This window comes from Neofelis nebulosa, chromosome X, assembly GCF_028018385.1.
Source record: "Neofelis nebulosa isolate mNeoNeb1 chromosome X, mNeoNeb1.pri, whole genome shotgun sequence".
NCBI classification, from domain to species: domain Eukaryota; kingdom Metazoa; phylum Chordata; class Mammalia; order Carnivora; family Felidae; genus Neofelis; species Neofelis nebulosa.
The window spans coordinates 18,547,970-18,562,780 of NC_080800.1; the positions used below are offsets into that span (position 1 = coordinate 18,547,970).

General features: G+C 39.7%; 1 protein-coding gene across 3 annotated transcripts in view; it reads left to right on the forward strand.

Annotated features, from left to right (window-relative positions):
• The window catches only part of PHEX (phosphate regulating endopeptidase X-linked), a 237,425-nt gene that overhangs the window by 207,934 nt on the left and 14,680 nt on the right, over positions 1–14,811 (forward strand). For all 3 annotated transcript variants that reach the window (XM_058714607.1, XM_058714609.1, XM_058714608.1), the window contains 3 exons: positions 2,078–2,132; positions 7,446–7,513; positions 11,513–11,643. In XM_058714607.1, coding sequence (XP_058570590.1) covers positions 2,078–2,132; positions 7,446–7,513; positions 11,513–11,643 — 254 coding nt within the window. The remainder of the gene's footprint in view (positions 1–2,077; positions 2,133–7,445; positions 7,514–11,512; positions 11,644–14,811) is intronic.

Consider the following 14,811-nt stretch of genomic DNA (forward strand, 5'->3'; position numbering starts at 1 on the left):
GGGATATTCATGTAAAGATGCAAAAAGAAATTTAAGGAAATGTAAAAATTAGGAAGATTAATATGATGTCACCCCTTCAAAGTCAGATGCATTTTCCTTTATATGAAAGCTGCAGGAAGAGTAAGAACTGCTAGCTGGATCCATCTCTGTTTGGCAGTGAGGTTTTTGGACCTTGAAATCTCAAACTGATATTAAGAAAATAGAATAGTTAACATTTATAATAACAATTATAATGAGGTTAACATTTCACTTCTGAATTAAGAACTTGTTTTCTTGCCCTCACTTTTTGTAGTGTCCTTTCATGATGGGGAGGTAGACAGAATGTTGAGAGGGAGAGAGTGAAGAGAAAACATTGTATTTATTTATTTTTTAATGTTTGTTTGAGAGAGAGCATGTGTGGGAGAGGGGCAGAAAGAGAGGGAGAGACAAAGAGAATCCCAAGCAGGCTCCGTACTGTCAGCGCAGAGTTTGACACGGGGCTCAATCCCATGAACCATGAGCTCATGACCTGATCAGAAATCAAGACTCAAATAAATGCTTAACCGGCTGAGCCACCCAGGTGCCCTGAAAACATTTTAACTCATAAAAGAGCTTTCGGTCTCAAAGGGAGGCGAAAGCAGTGGCTCTGCAACAGCCAAGGACATTGCAGAAGGCAGAACGCGCTCTCTCTCTCTCTCTCTTTCTCTCTCCCTCTCTCCCTCTCTCCCTCTCTCTCTCCCCCCCTCTCTCTCCCTTCCTCCGTGTGTGTGTGTGTGTGTGTGTGTGTGTGTGTGTGTGTGTCTTTTGTTACTATTCTTTGCATTTCCGATAGTTACGACTTAGAAGTGCAGCTCACAGGATCAGCCCAGGGTGATAAATTTAGTGGAGAGTTGGAATCACAAAGCAAGGCATTTCTCACACTCATCTGCACAAAGCCAGATGCGTGGCTTGTACGACCCACTGCAAAATGAAAATATGGGGGCCCCTGTTCAGAAAGCTGGAAAGAGTGCCATTAAGGGTGCTCAAGTATGAAGCTTTATCCTGCATTCTGTGGCTTCTTTTTCTCTAGACTTGCCCTGGTTTATTTGCTATTCAATGCCATTGTAAGTTGTAAGGAAAATAAATGTTTTAAGTCATCAGCATATTTTTACTGTTCACCTTTATATTGTGCAATGCCCATTTTAAATGAAAATATAAGAGCTTTTAACTTGGATGTGGGATCACTAAAATTACGCAGTTTCTATTTTGTAGCTTATACATGCATAGGTATTCTGTTCTTGCCATAACAATGGAAATGCTGCACAAAAGTGATCCCACCTGTTTTTATGTCATTTCTTAATACACATGGATTCTCCTAACACTCTCCACCTTCAGTTTACTCATGAGCAAGGAAGGACTAAAAAAGGAAAAGACACTATGGGTCGCCCTGTCTTTCCCTTTCCTTGTATGTCATTTTCAGTGTATGTGATTGGTTAATACAGGGAAGTAACAAAAGTAAGAAAGGATCTGATGGAGTTCCCTGGTCATTCATGTTTCTTAGAGTGCTGCTGCCTTTTTTTAGTGATCAAAGCAAATCCTGGTTCCAATAGAAAGAGACCTCTTGGGGCTGTCAGAGCTCCCATCTACTCAATCCTGGATGTATTATGCTTACCTTGTACTCACTTTGAGTCTCACGGAATCCCCCCAGATTGTGGGTCTACTGGAGTTCCGTGCTCCTGGGAATCCTCAAGAATGCTGTGTGCAAATGGGGCCTACAGGTTGAGTGTCCATGTAGCTGGCCCTTCCTATATCAGGGGAAGCTGCTGGACTGCCAGAAGCCTCCTGCACATGCTATGGAGGAACCCAGTTCACGGCAGGGTGGACAATGCCAATAGCGTATTCATGCAAAGTGGTTTCCTTGAAACTATTGTGATGCACTTGTTTCAAACTTTGTTGAATTCATATCATTTTAGAAACAGTGAATCTCTTGAGTGCTCCCAGCTTCATGAGGAGTACCTTTCAGATGGGCCTTTGAGACTTCCAGGCTGAAGCTTGAACCAAGTACTCATCGTCAAATCAATTTCTATATCTCTTAAAATTTTGTCTGTTTTTCTCCCAGGATTTCCAGCAGGAGAGCTGCAGAAGCCTTTTTTTTGGGGAACGGAATATCCTCGGTAGGTAAATTAATGAAGAAACCAGTTATTGACAAGTAAGGAGGAACATGCTGCTTTGAATGAGAGTAGAATATAAAGTCACAAAAACAAAAACCAATGCCAGTGGTTCTTCAGCAATAGGAGAGCATGAAACCTGGTGTGGGTCAGTCGTACTTTCCTCATTTTAGGAATTTGTTTCCTGATTCTTTTTACCAGGGTGTGTGACTGGACAGGAAAGGCAGAGTCCACACAGGGGACCTTAATCTTTGTGTATTTATTCACTTATTCGTTGACTTATAGGACAAATATGTGGACCTCAAAGGATTGTTGGGATTTGAGTTGATGGTGATGGGTCTAAAACCATGGAAGAAATGGAAGAAATAACGTGAGAAAAGAAAAGTACCTATAGAAAGCAAAGATTTTGTTTGGTTGGTCCAATTAGTATACAAAGGGAAATAGTGGAAAGGGCATCTACAAAAGAAGGTTGATGTTTTATATTGGAGAGCTCTAAGTGCCAGGTAAGGAGCCGTCATTAATGAGCAATAGAAAATATTGAAGTTTTTGAACAAGTAAAGATTATCAAATTTGTCTTTAAAAATAAAACCTTGGTAGTTATGCAACAGGCCAAAAACTGATACTCTCTGAAGTTAGAGATATTGAAGGTCATTAATATCAACAGATGGTAATTCACAATTTACATATAGTGAGAAGTCTGATAATACTCATTGTTGGTAATATTACCACTTTTATTATGTGCCTTTCTTTGCTCTCGTGGTTTAATACACAGAAAATTTAGTCTTGATTGTAGACACTTAGTGTCTTCTGTCTTGGTTTGGATAAATGACAATTTAAATATTATTTGTAGGTTAAAAACATAGGGGATCACATACATATAAAAATAAGAGAAATATGGTAGCAATGTTTTGATTTGTGCTTCCTCAAAAGCAGATCCTGTGACAAGGATTTGAGTTCAAGGAGTTGTTATGGGAGGTGACACCAGGAAACAGTGGCGGAGGAGTGGAGAAGTGAGACAGGGTGGGAAGGAAGCCAATAATGAATGTTAGGAGTTTACTGTGGCTGCCATATTTTTCCCAAACTTACTGGCTTATAGTTCTGTAGGTCAGAAGTCCAACCCCGGTCCCACTGGGCTAAACAACAGGTGTTGGCAGGGCTGTATTCCTTTCTGGAAGCTCTAGGGAAGAATCTTTTTTCTTGCCTTTTCTAGCTTTTAGAGTCAGCCCACATTCCTTGGCTCATGGCCCTTTCTTCTGTCTTCCAAACTAGCAGAGTTGCATTTCTGTGACCGTTGATTCATATTCACATCTCCTTTTGACTCTCCTCTTCTGCCTTCTCTACTTTGAAGGACCCTTGTGATTATACTGGCTGCTCCCAGATAATCTAGGACACTCTACGTATTTTTAACTCAGCTGATTAGCAACCTTAATTCCCCTTTGCTACATAATAACGTATTCATGACTTCTGGGGGTTAGCCTGTGGACTTCTTTTGGGGGCCATTGTTCTACCTACCACACATGTGTTACAAAGCCAGTTACCACTGTGACCAGCTGGGGCTCAGCCCTGGCAAGGACCTGTAGAACTTGCTTCAGTGTAATCCCACTGCAGGGGCAAGGGAGCTGGGGCATTTATCAACTCCCCTTCCCTCACTGATTTGAGGGCTGCCACCAGCTGTAATAACTCTCTGGCATTGCCCAGTCTAGGCCCAGAGGGCCCTAGTAGCCAGAAAAAGTCCTCAGGCAAGTAGTTTCAGGTGTTGGCAGTTGGAAGCTTTTGGATTGTGTGCTCAACACTGGCGAGTGGTGAGCGGACAGGAGCAGGCATCAATAAAGACTACTGTAGGGAAGCACTGCATTAGGATAAATGAAAATTCTTGGTTTGTATTAGCCAAATCCATTAATATCATCCCAGGCCTCAGCTGCATAGTTTTTATTGGAATCAATTTTCCCTATTATTAAGATTAAAAATTTGCAGATATTTCTATAAAAATAAATATCTAGGCTAAATATTGTCTAAATTCCCTTCAAACTAAAAATGTGCTCAAATTCTTTGATTCTGCTTATCATTAGCAATTTGAGTGCACTTCTCTTATTATTGTTAGATACCTGGAGACTTGGAAATCGTCTGGTTAGGTTTTGAAGTTACTGATTAAGTGAATTTGTTTATTGGGTCTGTGAGCATGGTTTTCTGATATAAAAGTCAAACTCATAGGAACCTGGGAAATAATGTTAGTGTTTGTTAGCTCTACCTTACGCTGAGCCATATTTGGTATTTGGGTGGGAGAGAGATTTGTATTTTTTATCCTAAAGAATCTATGTCCTCACTGAAGCCTTCCACCCTGTATTACTATATCTGCTCCGTGAGTAATTATTAAGTGTCTTTTGGGTATTTGGCATTGGAAAGATCGAGATGCTGGAGACATGGGAATTGTAGTCCACTGAGATGGCTTTCCATACATCTGTTTTGGATGGATAGCCTCCAGATTCAGCCAGTGGGCATCCTTTGTGTTCACACTGGTCAGCTTAGTCCTTGCCTGAATGTTGGCTCTAATTATGGGGATATCAACAAGCTAAAGTGTTTTTAGAGGAATGAATCAGGACTGTCAGCCCAAGACAACATCCCAAAGTGTGTGTTCCACAATGCAGTAATAGAGGTCGGTCATCCTCCCTTTTGTTTTGGAAAATTACAATACTCAGCAGCATAAAAATTTCCAAGAAGTTCCGCAAGAAGGAAACCTACTGAAATGTGTTTAATCCAGCGGTTCCTAAACTCTCCCTTTCCCTATGTTTTGGGAAATGCTGGTCTAGAATCCCTGACTAAAGAAAAGCAATTGAAAGAACTTGAGGACACTGGAGGGAGAACCTTGTAAGTGTCTTTACATTACTGAAGGAGAGTGAAGGTGGTAGACAACTTGCTGTACTCAGGGGGTCAGAGGGTATTCAGCTAGAGACTCTACTAGACCAATAGATAGCAGCTGTAGGAAAGATTCCAGTTCAGTGTTAAGGAGAGCTGTGTTATTTAGAACCTCCTGAGGGAACGGTCCCCCTCATGAGCCCCTGCTTATTGGAAATGCCCAAGGAGAAGTCCTGTGACTTTTGGAATGGGACTGTGGACTAGGTAGGCCCTTGCCTCTGATTCAGGCAAAGTGGCCCTTCCTTGTTGACAGCATGAGATCATGGTTGCTCCAGACAGAAGTCTGGCTGTCCTCTTCTTGACAGCAAAATCCAGTTCATGTGTTAAACCCATGGGGCAGTAAGAACAGAAGAGCAACTGAGTAGGTGCAAAAATTGTCATCTTTGCCATTTCACATTTGGAAGGCTGGAGTTTTCTCTGCAGCAGTCTTCTTGTTTCTGGCCAGCCAGTCACATTTCAAAAAGCATGCGAGTTTACTTATTTATTTTTATGACATGCTAATTATGTCATATGGCCGTTGATAATTATGGCCGTTGATAAAATGGAAGATGTGAACTGAGCATTATGAAATATGATCATTGTAAGGCTCAGTCATAGAGAATTACCTTTTCTTGTCTCCTGTCCAAAGGATCATGATTATGTGACTGAGTATTGGAACTTGGAATAATTCAGTCATTTTCTGAGTTCTCTATTACCCTTTGCAAAGAGGAAGCTCTTTGGAGCAGCCCTTCTTAAGGGACATTTATTGTAGAGCAGTTCCTGTAAGCTTCCATTGTTCATCCCTGAAATTCCTCCGGTCAACAGCATTGACCAAGGGTGGTAGAGGACTGAGTCCTGTTGTCAGGGCTGAGAGGTATGAAAAAACGAAATGTCGCAGGCTGCATAGTGACAGCTACTGCTGCAGAAACTAGCACAATGTAAAATTACAAGTTTGTCCCACACTGCCATGATAGCTCCATGATTGAAATGCATAATTTTACTCTTACTTCTTTAATGAAGGTTTGCAATGATGTAAAAACAGTAGGAAGCGTTTTTGTTCAAATGCAAATTACCTTGCAGGAAAGAAATAACAAAGGAAAGAATTGCCACCAAGGGGAAAAATGAAATCTTACAGCACTTATTTGGTTATAGTTGAGACAAACAATTAACATGTTAAGGATCATTATGTCCTGTAATAACATGTTGCTTCAAATATTCTCATTCTTTCCACTTACGGGTCCTTTCCATTTGCTGGGTAACTTTGATGTTGCATGTCAGGAGGCAAGTGCAAAATATTTCCAGCATAATTGCAAATCTCAGAAAGAACCCTCATAACAAGGATTTTAAGTTGTCTTTAATCCTCATCCACGTGTTAAATAACTAAATTACATGCAGACCTATCACTTGCATGAAATGGTAAAGTTAATTAACCGATTAAATGATTGTTACTTTTTTACTGTATACTAGGTACAGAGAATTGAGTAGTGGATCAAACTGATAAGGGTTTGGCCTTCATGGAACTTAGAGTTGAGAGAGGTCCCAGACACACACAGACACACACACACACACACATGCACGCATGTGCGCATGCACCTCAGCCTCTCCTTAGAACTTGTTAGAAATGCAAATTCTTGAGTCTTATGACAGACCTATTGACCCAGAATCCTGGAGGGAGGGGAGGGCGCGCGTGTGTGTACACACACACACACACACACACACACACAAACACACATCCAGAGGCCTCCTTATGGATTTCTTCATATATCATTAATATATTGTTTCAGTTCTCTACTGCTACCTAACAGCACCACGAAACAACCACTGTTGGCTTATGATTCTGCAATTTCCAAATCTGGTTAAGTCTTCATGATCTTTGCCATTCACTCATAAGCTTGTCTTTCACAGAAGCAAGGGAATGTGACTACCTTTGAAAGCAGTGATCTCTTTCAATCTCTGCTCTGTTCCTTTTTTATGATTGCATTTGGGAAACAATTTAACTTCTAAGTCTATAGTGATTTTTCAACAGTTCTCAGATAAAAAATAAATGGTATGTTTACAGACAGGGTCTTCTCAAACCCTGCTGCTGCTTTGGATGTTTATAAATATAAAGTGGCTAGAGCCGATACAGAATCATAGAAACCTTAGGGCTAGAAGGGACTTTAGAAGCCATCTCTTTTGCATCCCTAATTTCATACATGGTCATTGTGGCAGTATTACAATTGATTTTCTTTGTCCATTTCAATGAGAAGGGTATGTTTAGATTTTTTCTTTTTTTTCTTTTTTTTTTTTTTACAATTTTGAGGGTGTGGTTATAAGTTGCAGTTACTAGAAAACAGATTATCTTGGCTTTTCATTAAGAAAAATCAAACGATTATGCTCTGAGGTTCATGCTTCTAATTTTCTCCAAATTATATATTTATACCATAGATCTCTGAGTTATGGAGCTATAGGAGTAATAGTTGGACATGAATTTACACATGGATTTGATAATAATGGTAAGTACTGATTCATTGTATAAGCAGCTGCTTTTATGATAATGTTGACGATACAGATGTTAATTGTTGCTATTATCTTTGCATAGTGGCATCACCATAGATTGAAGATTATCCAAAGCAGTGTGAGTGCTGATTGAAAAATTCCCCCCATGCCTTGCTGTGATAGCTTGCCATAAATAAATAATTGTTCCCGTTGGTGATGGAATAGCATGAAAAAAAAAGACCTTGTAATTTCACTGAAATTATCTTTGCATTTAGATCAGGATTGCTGTAGCTGCCATGATAGTTACAGGAATTGCTTCATAGCCTCTCCCCTCTGTCACTTCTTTATTCACCATCTTGAGATGCTCTCCCTGGAGGTGTGAGCTCTGCTCCGAAGATGATTATACATGCTGCCAAGTTAGGATTCAGCCAGTTAGGACTCCGGAGCTTGGCTGCCTGATTCCTTTATACGATTTCAAGGATTATGCAATGCTTAAGCTGTGTTTTTCTCTATGCTGGCATATCTTTAGATTTTTTTAAAAAGGCTATGCTTTCCTAATAATGCAAAATATAGAATATGCTGTGTATCCTGATGAGATTTAAGCACAAGAGCAGAATATGCATAAACTAAAGAAATTATTGCCCCTTGTAGGTTGTCATCATTTGTAATTGGCACTCCTTTCTCCTTTACCTTTGAGCATTATTGGAAAGCCACATGAAAACTCTGAAATTTATGAATTAGTAGCAAATGATAATCATATCCACATCTGCACAGTGACAGGCAGATGCAAGGAGCCGACTGGCACAAGGCAACATTGTTATAGAAAGGACCTTTTTCTTCCATGTCTGTGGTGTCTCCACCATCCTTTCCTGGATGCTGACCGGAAGGCCTGGTTCTCCTTCTGGGCAATTCTTCCTGTGCTCCCACCAACCCTTCCTGAATCATCTAGGGTTTTGGTTCCCGTGGCCTCTCCCCTCCCTGTTAAAATATAGCTACCTTGTGCTCCTCTCAATTTCCGGAGCTACACTTTCTGTCTTTCCATGTTTGGTTTATCTAAGAGGAGTGTCTTAGCTAAGAAACATAACCCAGAAGTGATCTCTTGGTTCTGGGCCTTTCTTCCTGGGAAATTTAAGTACAGTTCTCGCTGTGAATCTTTTGGAGGCCTTCTGAAGTCATTCTCCAAGGACATAATCTAATGATGCCAATTTCAGTCTGTAACCAGTACTTAGAACAGAGAGTCACATAGTTAACTACATGCCCTGTAACTGTTTAATGATTGGTTGGATAGTGTGTGGAAGACAGTGACTCCGTGCCCTTCCAGGGGTTGGTGGTAATGGCATCCACTCCTGCTGAAGAGCCTTGGATTATTCCAATTAACACCTTTGCTTCTAGGACTTTCTTGTAAGCCCACTGAAGAGTTCTTTGCATAATTAAATTCAAACCAATAGTAATCTTGAGTATGAAGACAGTCTAGATACACTCAGACTTCTTTTGAAGGGTGTAGAGAAAATGAAGAGTGAGCCTATGGCAAAAAAGCATGTATAACTGATCTTTTTTCCATTATGTTTTGGAGATTTCCATTCTTGTTCCAAGTTCTCTTTTTTTTTTTTTTTTTTTTTTTTTTTTTTTTTTCAACGTTTTTTATTTATTTTTGGGACAGAGAGAGACAGAGCATGAACGGGAGAGGGGCAGAGAGAGAGGGAGACACAGAATCCGAAACAGGCTCCAGGCTCTGAGCCATCAGCCCAGAGCCTGACGCGGGGCTCGAACTCACGGACCGCGAGATCGTGACCTGGCTGAAGTCGGACGCTTAACCGACTGCGCCACCCAGGCGCCCCCCAAGTTCTCTTTTTAGAGCAACCTTCCTTGTCCAAGCAGGACAGATGGGCCTTCCATGCACACTGATGGCTGTGGAATGATTCATAACAGAGGTTTTATGTGTGTCTCGGCTCCTAGCAACTTGGAGGAAACACATTCCTACAGGGTTGAGTCAGGGGCTACAGTCTCACAGTGTGAATGACTCATTAGACTGTTCCCATGGACTGTTTGGAATTTCACTGGTCCTGGTGCTCCGTCTCCCTTCATGGACTTTCTGAATGAAGCCATTTCATTTCATAATCCAGAGAACAGTTTGGGTCACATCAGATGAAAACAAAGAAGTCAAGATTGGTTCAGAATGTGCATACCATAAGTTGATGAATCTTATTTTTAAAATGTTCTTTTTACTTAGAAAGAAAGAACTTCCTCTTTCTCCTTCCCCCCTTTCTACAATTAACCTGTGACACTGGAGAGAAGGTAGGAGCTGCTCCCAGGAGTGGTCCGTGCTACTGGAACTGCTTTCTCAAGGCCTATTGAATTGAGGGAAAGGGGAAATGGAGAAATTAGTTTCCATAAATAGTACAAATATCTTTTTTTTCTTTTTATTTAAATTCCAGTTAGTTAACATACATTATAGTATAGTTTCAGGTGTACATCACCAGGTGCTCATCAAGACAAGTGCCCTTCTTTTAAGTGATTTTTTTTTTTTTTAACGTTTATTTATTTTTGAGACAGAGAGAGACAGAGCATGAACGGGGGAGGGTCACAGAGAGAGGGAGACACAGAATCTGAAACAGGCTCCAGGCTCTGAGCTGTCAGCACAGAGCCCCACGCGGGGCTCGAACCCACGGACCGTGAGATCATGACCTGAGCCGAAGTCGGACGCATAACCGACCGAGCCACCCAGGCGCCCCAAGACAAGTGCCCTTCTTAATCCCCATCACCTATTTCACCCCTGCCCCACCCATCTCCCCTCTGGCAACCATCAGTTTGTTCTCTGTAGTTTTAAGACTCGTCTTGGTGTTTGCTTCTCTCTCTCTTTTATTTCCTTATGATCGTTTGCTTTGTTTCTTAAATTCCACAGACAAGTATTTGTCTTTCTCTGACTGACTTATTTCACTTGGCATTATAATCTCTAGCTTTATCCATGTCATTGCAAGTGGCAAGATTTCATTCTTTTTTTATGGCTGAATAAGATTCCACTGTGTGTATGTGTATTGTGTCTATATCTTTGTCTGTCTGTCTATCTGTCTTCAGCCATTCATCCATCAGTGGGCAATTGGGCTGTTTCCATAATTTGGCTATTGTAGATAATGCTGCTGTAAACATTGGGGTGCACGTGGCCCTTTGAATTAGTATTTTTGTATTCTTTGGGTAAATACCTAGTAGTGCAATTGTTGAATCATAAGATAGTTCTATTTTTAACTTTTTGAGGAACTTCCATACTGTTTTCCAGTGACTGCACCAGTTTCCATTCCCACCAACAGTCTAAGAGGGTTCCCCTTTCTCCACATCCTTGTCAATACCTGTTGTCTCCTGTGTTGTTGTTTTAGCCATTATGACAAGTGTGAGATGATCTCATTGTAGTTTTGGTGTGCATTTCACTGATGATAAGTTATGTGGAACTATGTGGAGTTATCTTTTCATGTGTCTTTTGGCCATCTGGATGTCTTCTTTGGGAAAATGATGTAATCCCTATGAAAATACCAACAGCATTTTTTCACAGAGCTAGAACAAACAATCCTAAAACTTGTATGGAATCACAAAAGACTCTGAATAGCCAAAGCAGTTTTGAACAAGAAAAGCAAAGCGGGAAGCATCATAATTCCAGACTTCCAAAGTTATATTACAAAGCTGTAGCCGTCAAAACAGTATGGTACTGGCACAAAAATAGACACATAGATCAATGGAACACAATAGAGACCCCAGAAATGAACCCACAATTATATAGTCAGTTAATCTTTGACAAAGCAGGAAAGAATATCCAGTGGGGAAAAAGGCAATCTCTTCAACAAATGGTTTTGGAAAATCTGGGCATCTATGTGCAGGGAAAACAAAAATGAAACTGGACCACTTGCTTACACCATACACAGAAGTAACGTCAGAATGGATTAAAGACCGAAATGTGAGATGTGAAACCATAAAAATCCTAGAGAACACAGGTAGTACAAATATCTTTTAATTTTCCTTTCTGCTAGGTAGAAAATATGATAAAAATGGAAACCTGGATCCTTGGTGGTCTACTGACTCAGAAGAAAAGTTTAAAGAAAAAACAAAGTGCATGGTTAACCAATATAGCAACTATTATTGGCGGAAAGCTGGCTTAAATGTAAGTACAACTGTGGTGAAGGAGCGTCTTGTGGAGCATCTCATTTTTTCTCTTTTGGACATTAGCTTCCTTTAGCCCATTGGTTCTTGGTGTGTGGTTTCTAAAACAACAGCCTCAGCCTCTCCTTGGAACTTGTTAGAAATGCAAATTCTCGAGTCTTATGACAGACCTATTGACCCAGAATCCTGGAGGGAGGGGAATGCTGATAGTCAGTCTGGCTGGCTTTCTTTTCACAAACCCTCTGCTGACTCTGATTCATTCTGGAGTTTGAGAATCACAGGCCTAAACATTCGTTTGTTTTCCTAGATTCAGACAAATATAGAAAGTCTTGTTGCAAACACAAACAGTACAACTCTTATAAATCTATATTCCATATCATTTAAAACATTTTCCTTCCAAACTACTACTTTAGTTTAATTCGTTGAAATCTCACTAATTTGAATTAAATGACTCTGAATTGGTTAAGAGATGTTAATTACAGGTGTTTGAACAAAAGAAATGTACTTTTAAAATGCCTCTTTTTTTCTTAGGTATACATACATAAATTTCCATGAAGACAAGAATGCGACTTTATACATGCTGCTTGTGTGTGTCAGATTCTGCTCCTTTCTTGTCTTCATGTCCGTCCCCTTCCCCTTTCCCTGTCATCACTCTTAGCTTGCCTACCTGTAATTCATCTTAATCACCCTGGTACACTGTTTCCCATGCTCATGTGGAGACAGACATGCATACACGCACCCCTTTAGTTCATGGTTTTCAGTGACTGTCCAAAAGTCCACATTGTGAGTGTGTCTGACATACTCAACTAACCTCTGGTTGAGAGAGGTTATGCTTTGTCTCCAATTCTTTTCCAACAGTAAATGCTGCTGTAATAAACAGTCGTTAGGTTCATGTTCTTTTTGTCCGTATAAGATAGGTTCCTATTGTCACCAACAACTTACATTATTTCATATTCTCACCAGTGATACACGAAAGAGCATTTCTCTATTCAGTTATTTTCTTGTCAATATATGAGAACTTTTAAAAAAATTACCGATGTTAAAATTTTATCATCCACATTACAGTGTTTTCCCCCAAGTATATTGCTCATCCATTGGATTTTATATATGGCATCTTTGACCTACAAAAATTAAACATTTCTATATAGCCAAAGATACCTATTTCTCTTAAAAAATAGTTTCTGTATTTCCACTGTATGTCATATATATAGTTTCCTAGCTTTTTGGGAAAATTTTTGTTGTTGTGTTATTTTACATTTAAATCTTGATGCATGTAAAACTTATTTTTTTATGGAATTTAATATGAGTGATTACTTTTCTTCTGATAGTCCATTGATCCACCATCACTGATTAAAAGACTTTTTTTTCTCACTGAATTGATTATTTGTCAAATTTTAGAATCTTATATATATTGACATCAATTTTTGGATTATGTGTTCTACTCTGCTGGTCTATTTGTTGATTTCTTTACCAAGCCCTTATTACCATTGTTATAAGGATTGTTCTGGTATGTGTCAATATAAACTCTCCCTCACTGTTCTTCTTTTACGTGGTTGCCCATTCTCAGGCAAATATACTTCTGTAGTTGGTCCAAGATCATGTTACCCACAGGTTACCCTGTGCCCCAAAGAAAATCCCATTGGGATTCTAAGTTAAATCACAGTTACTGTATGGAATTGACATGTTTATTATACAGTCTTCTTGTTCAAGAACATGGTATGCCTTTCTGTCTGGTTCTTATTTTACATTTTCAAACACAGTTTTATAGTTTTCTCTTTGTAGTTTATCTCCTGTATATTATTTTTAATTCTTTTTCCTTTTCCTTATTTTGCTGGTTTGATCAGGTTTTCATTTCTGCTCCCTATACGAATTTTTCTTTGTAGTTTTTTATTGCGTTTTCTACCCCTGCTTTCATAATTATAAGAAATAGATTTCTCGCATTGTATTTGACCGTTAAGAGGCCAATAGTGAAGAATTGTTGGTAGGGTATGGATCTGCAGGAAGCCCTCACTCTAAAACACACATGTGCACCCTGTATGCCCCTAATTCGTATAGTTAAGGGTACCACACCTAACAGGAACAAGAGACCACACAGAACTGACTTGGTCCTCTACTTCTTCAACCATATTCAGCACAAGGAACACTGTTCTTTATCCAGGCAGAGAAACCAGAGGCTGTATCCTTGAATAGTTTCTGTAGCTCTTTCATCATTGTTCTGGAAAGCCATTTCTGTGTGTGTGTGTGTGTATGTGTGTGTATGTGTATGTGTGTGTATTTTAATATCTACAACTCTGTCATGAGAAGATGTAAAATGGGTGCTTCTGTTTATCAGTATTCAATTCAGGAGTTATCACATTGTGAAAATCCATCTAGAATATATGTTGCTTCAAGAAAAGTGTAGGGGAGGGAGGGGTTCTAGAGTCAGCTAGAGGTTCAAATCTTGATTCAACCAGTTGCAAGTTTTTTGAACTTGGGAAAATTGCTTAATGTTCCTGATTCTCAGTGTCTTCATCTGTGAAATGGGTCACTGTTCCTGAACTCATTCATTTGTTGTAAGAATTAAATGGCTGCCGTTATGTAAAGCACCAGCATGATGGCTGACGTGCAGTAAGTGCTCAGTAAATTGTTGTTACTATTACTAATACTTTGTCACATACTCATAGGTGCCCCATCCTACAGAAAAACAAAACCAAATTTTGTGGGACCGAAAACAACAACAACAACAAAAACCAATAGAAGAACAGTTTTTTTAGAGGAAGGGAATGTATATTTCGTGATGATTGTTATATGCAGGCATGGTGGTAGACTTTTCAATCAGCCGAAACAAATGTAATCCTCATACTGCTCCTGAGAGGTGTACATATTGCTAGCTTATTTTACGTATAAGAAAACTGAGGCTCAAAGAGATGAAAAACCACAGCAGAGTCTAGATTAGAGTGAGTCTGAGATCCACATTCTTTTCACCATATCATGCTGTGGTTCTCATATTCTAAGCTCATTTTATTCCTAGCTAGTGTGTTGGGAGGGGGACTATTCCACAGCATCCTTTTGGGCTAAAATGTCAGACACTGAAACTGAATTCTGGCAAATGTGTACCTTTGTCACAAGGACGATAGAAAGGGGATGCCTGTCCTGGCAAAATCCGCTCAACTGTCAGAAAACAGCTTCA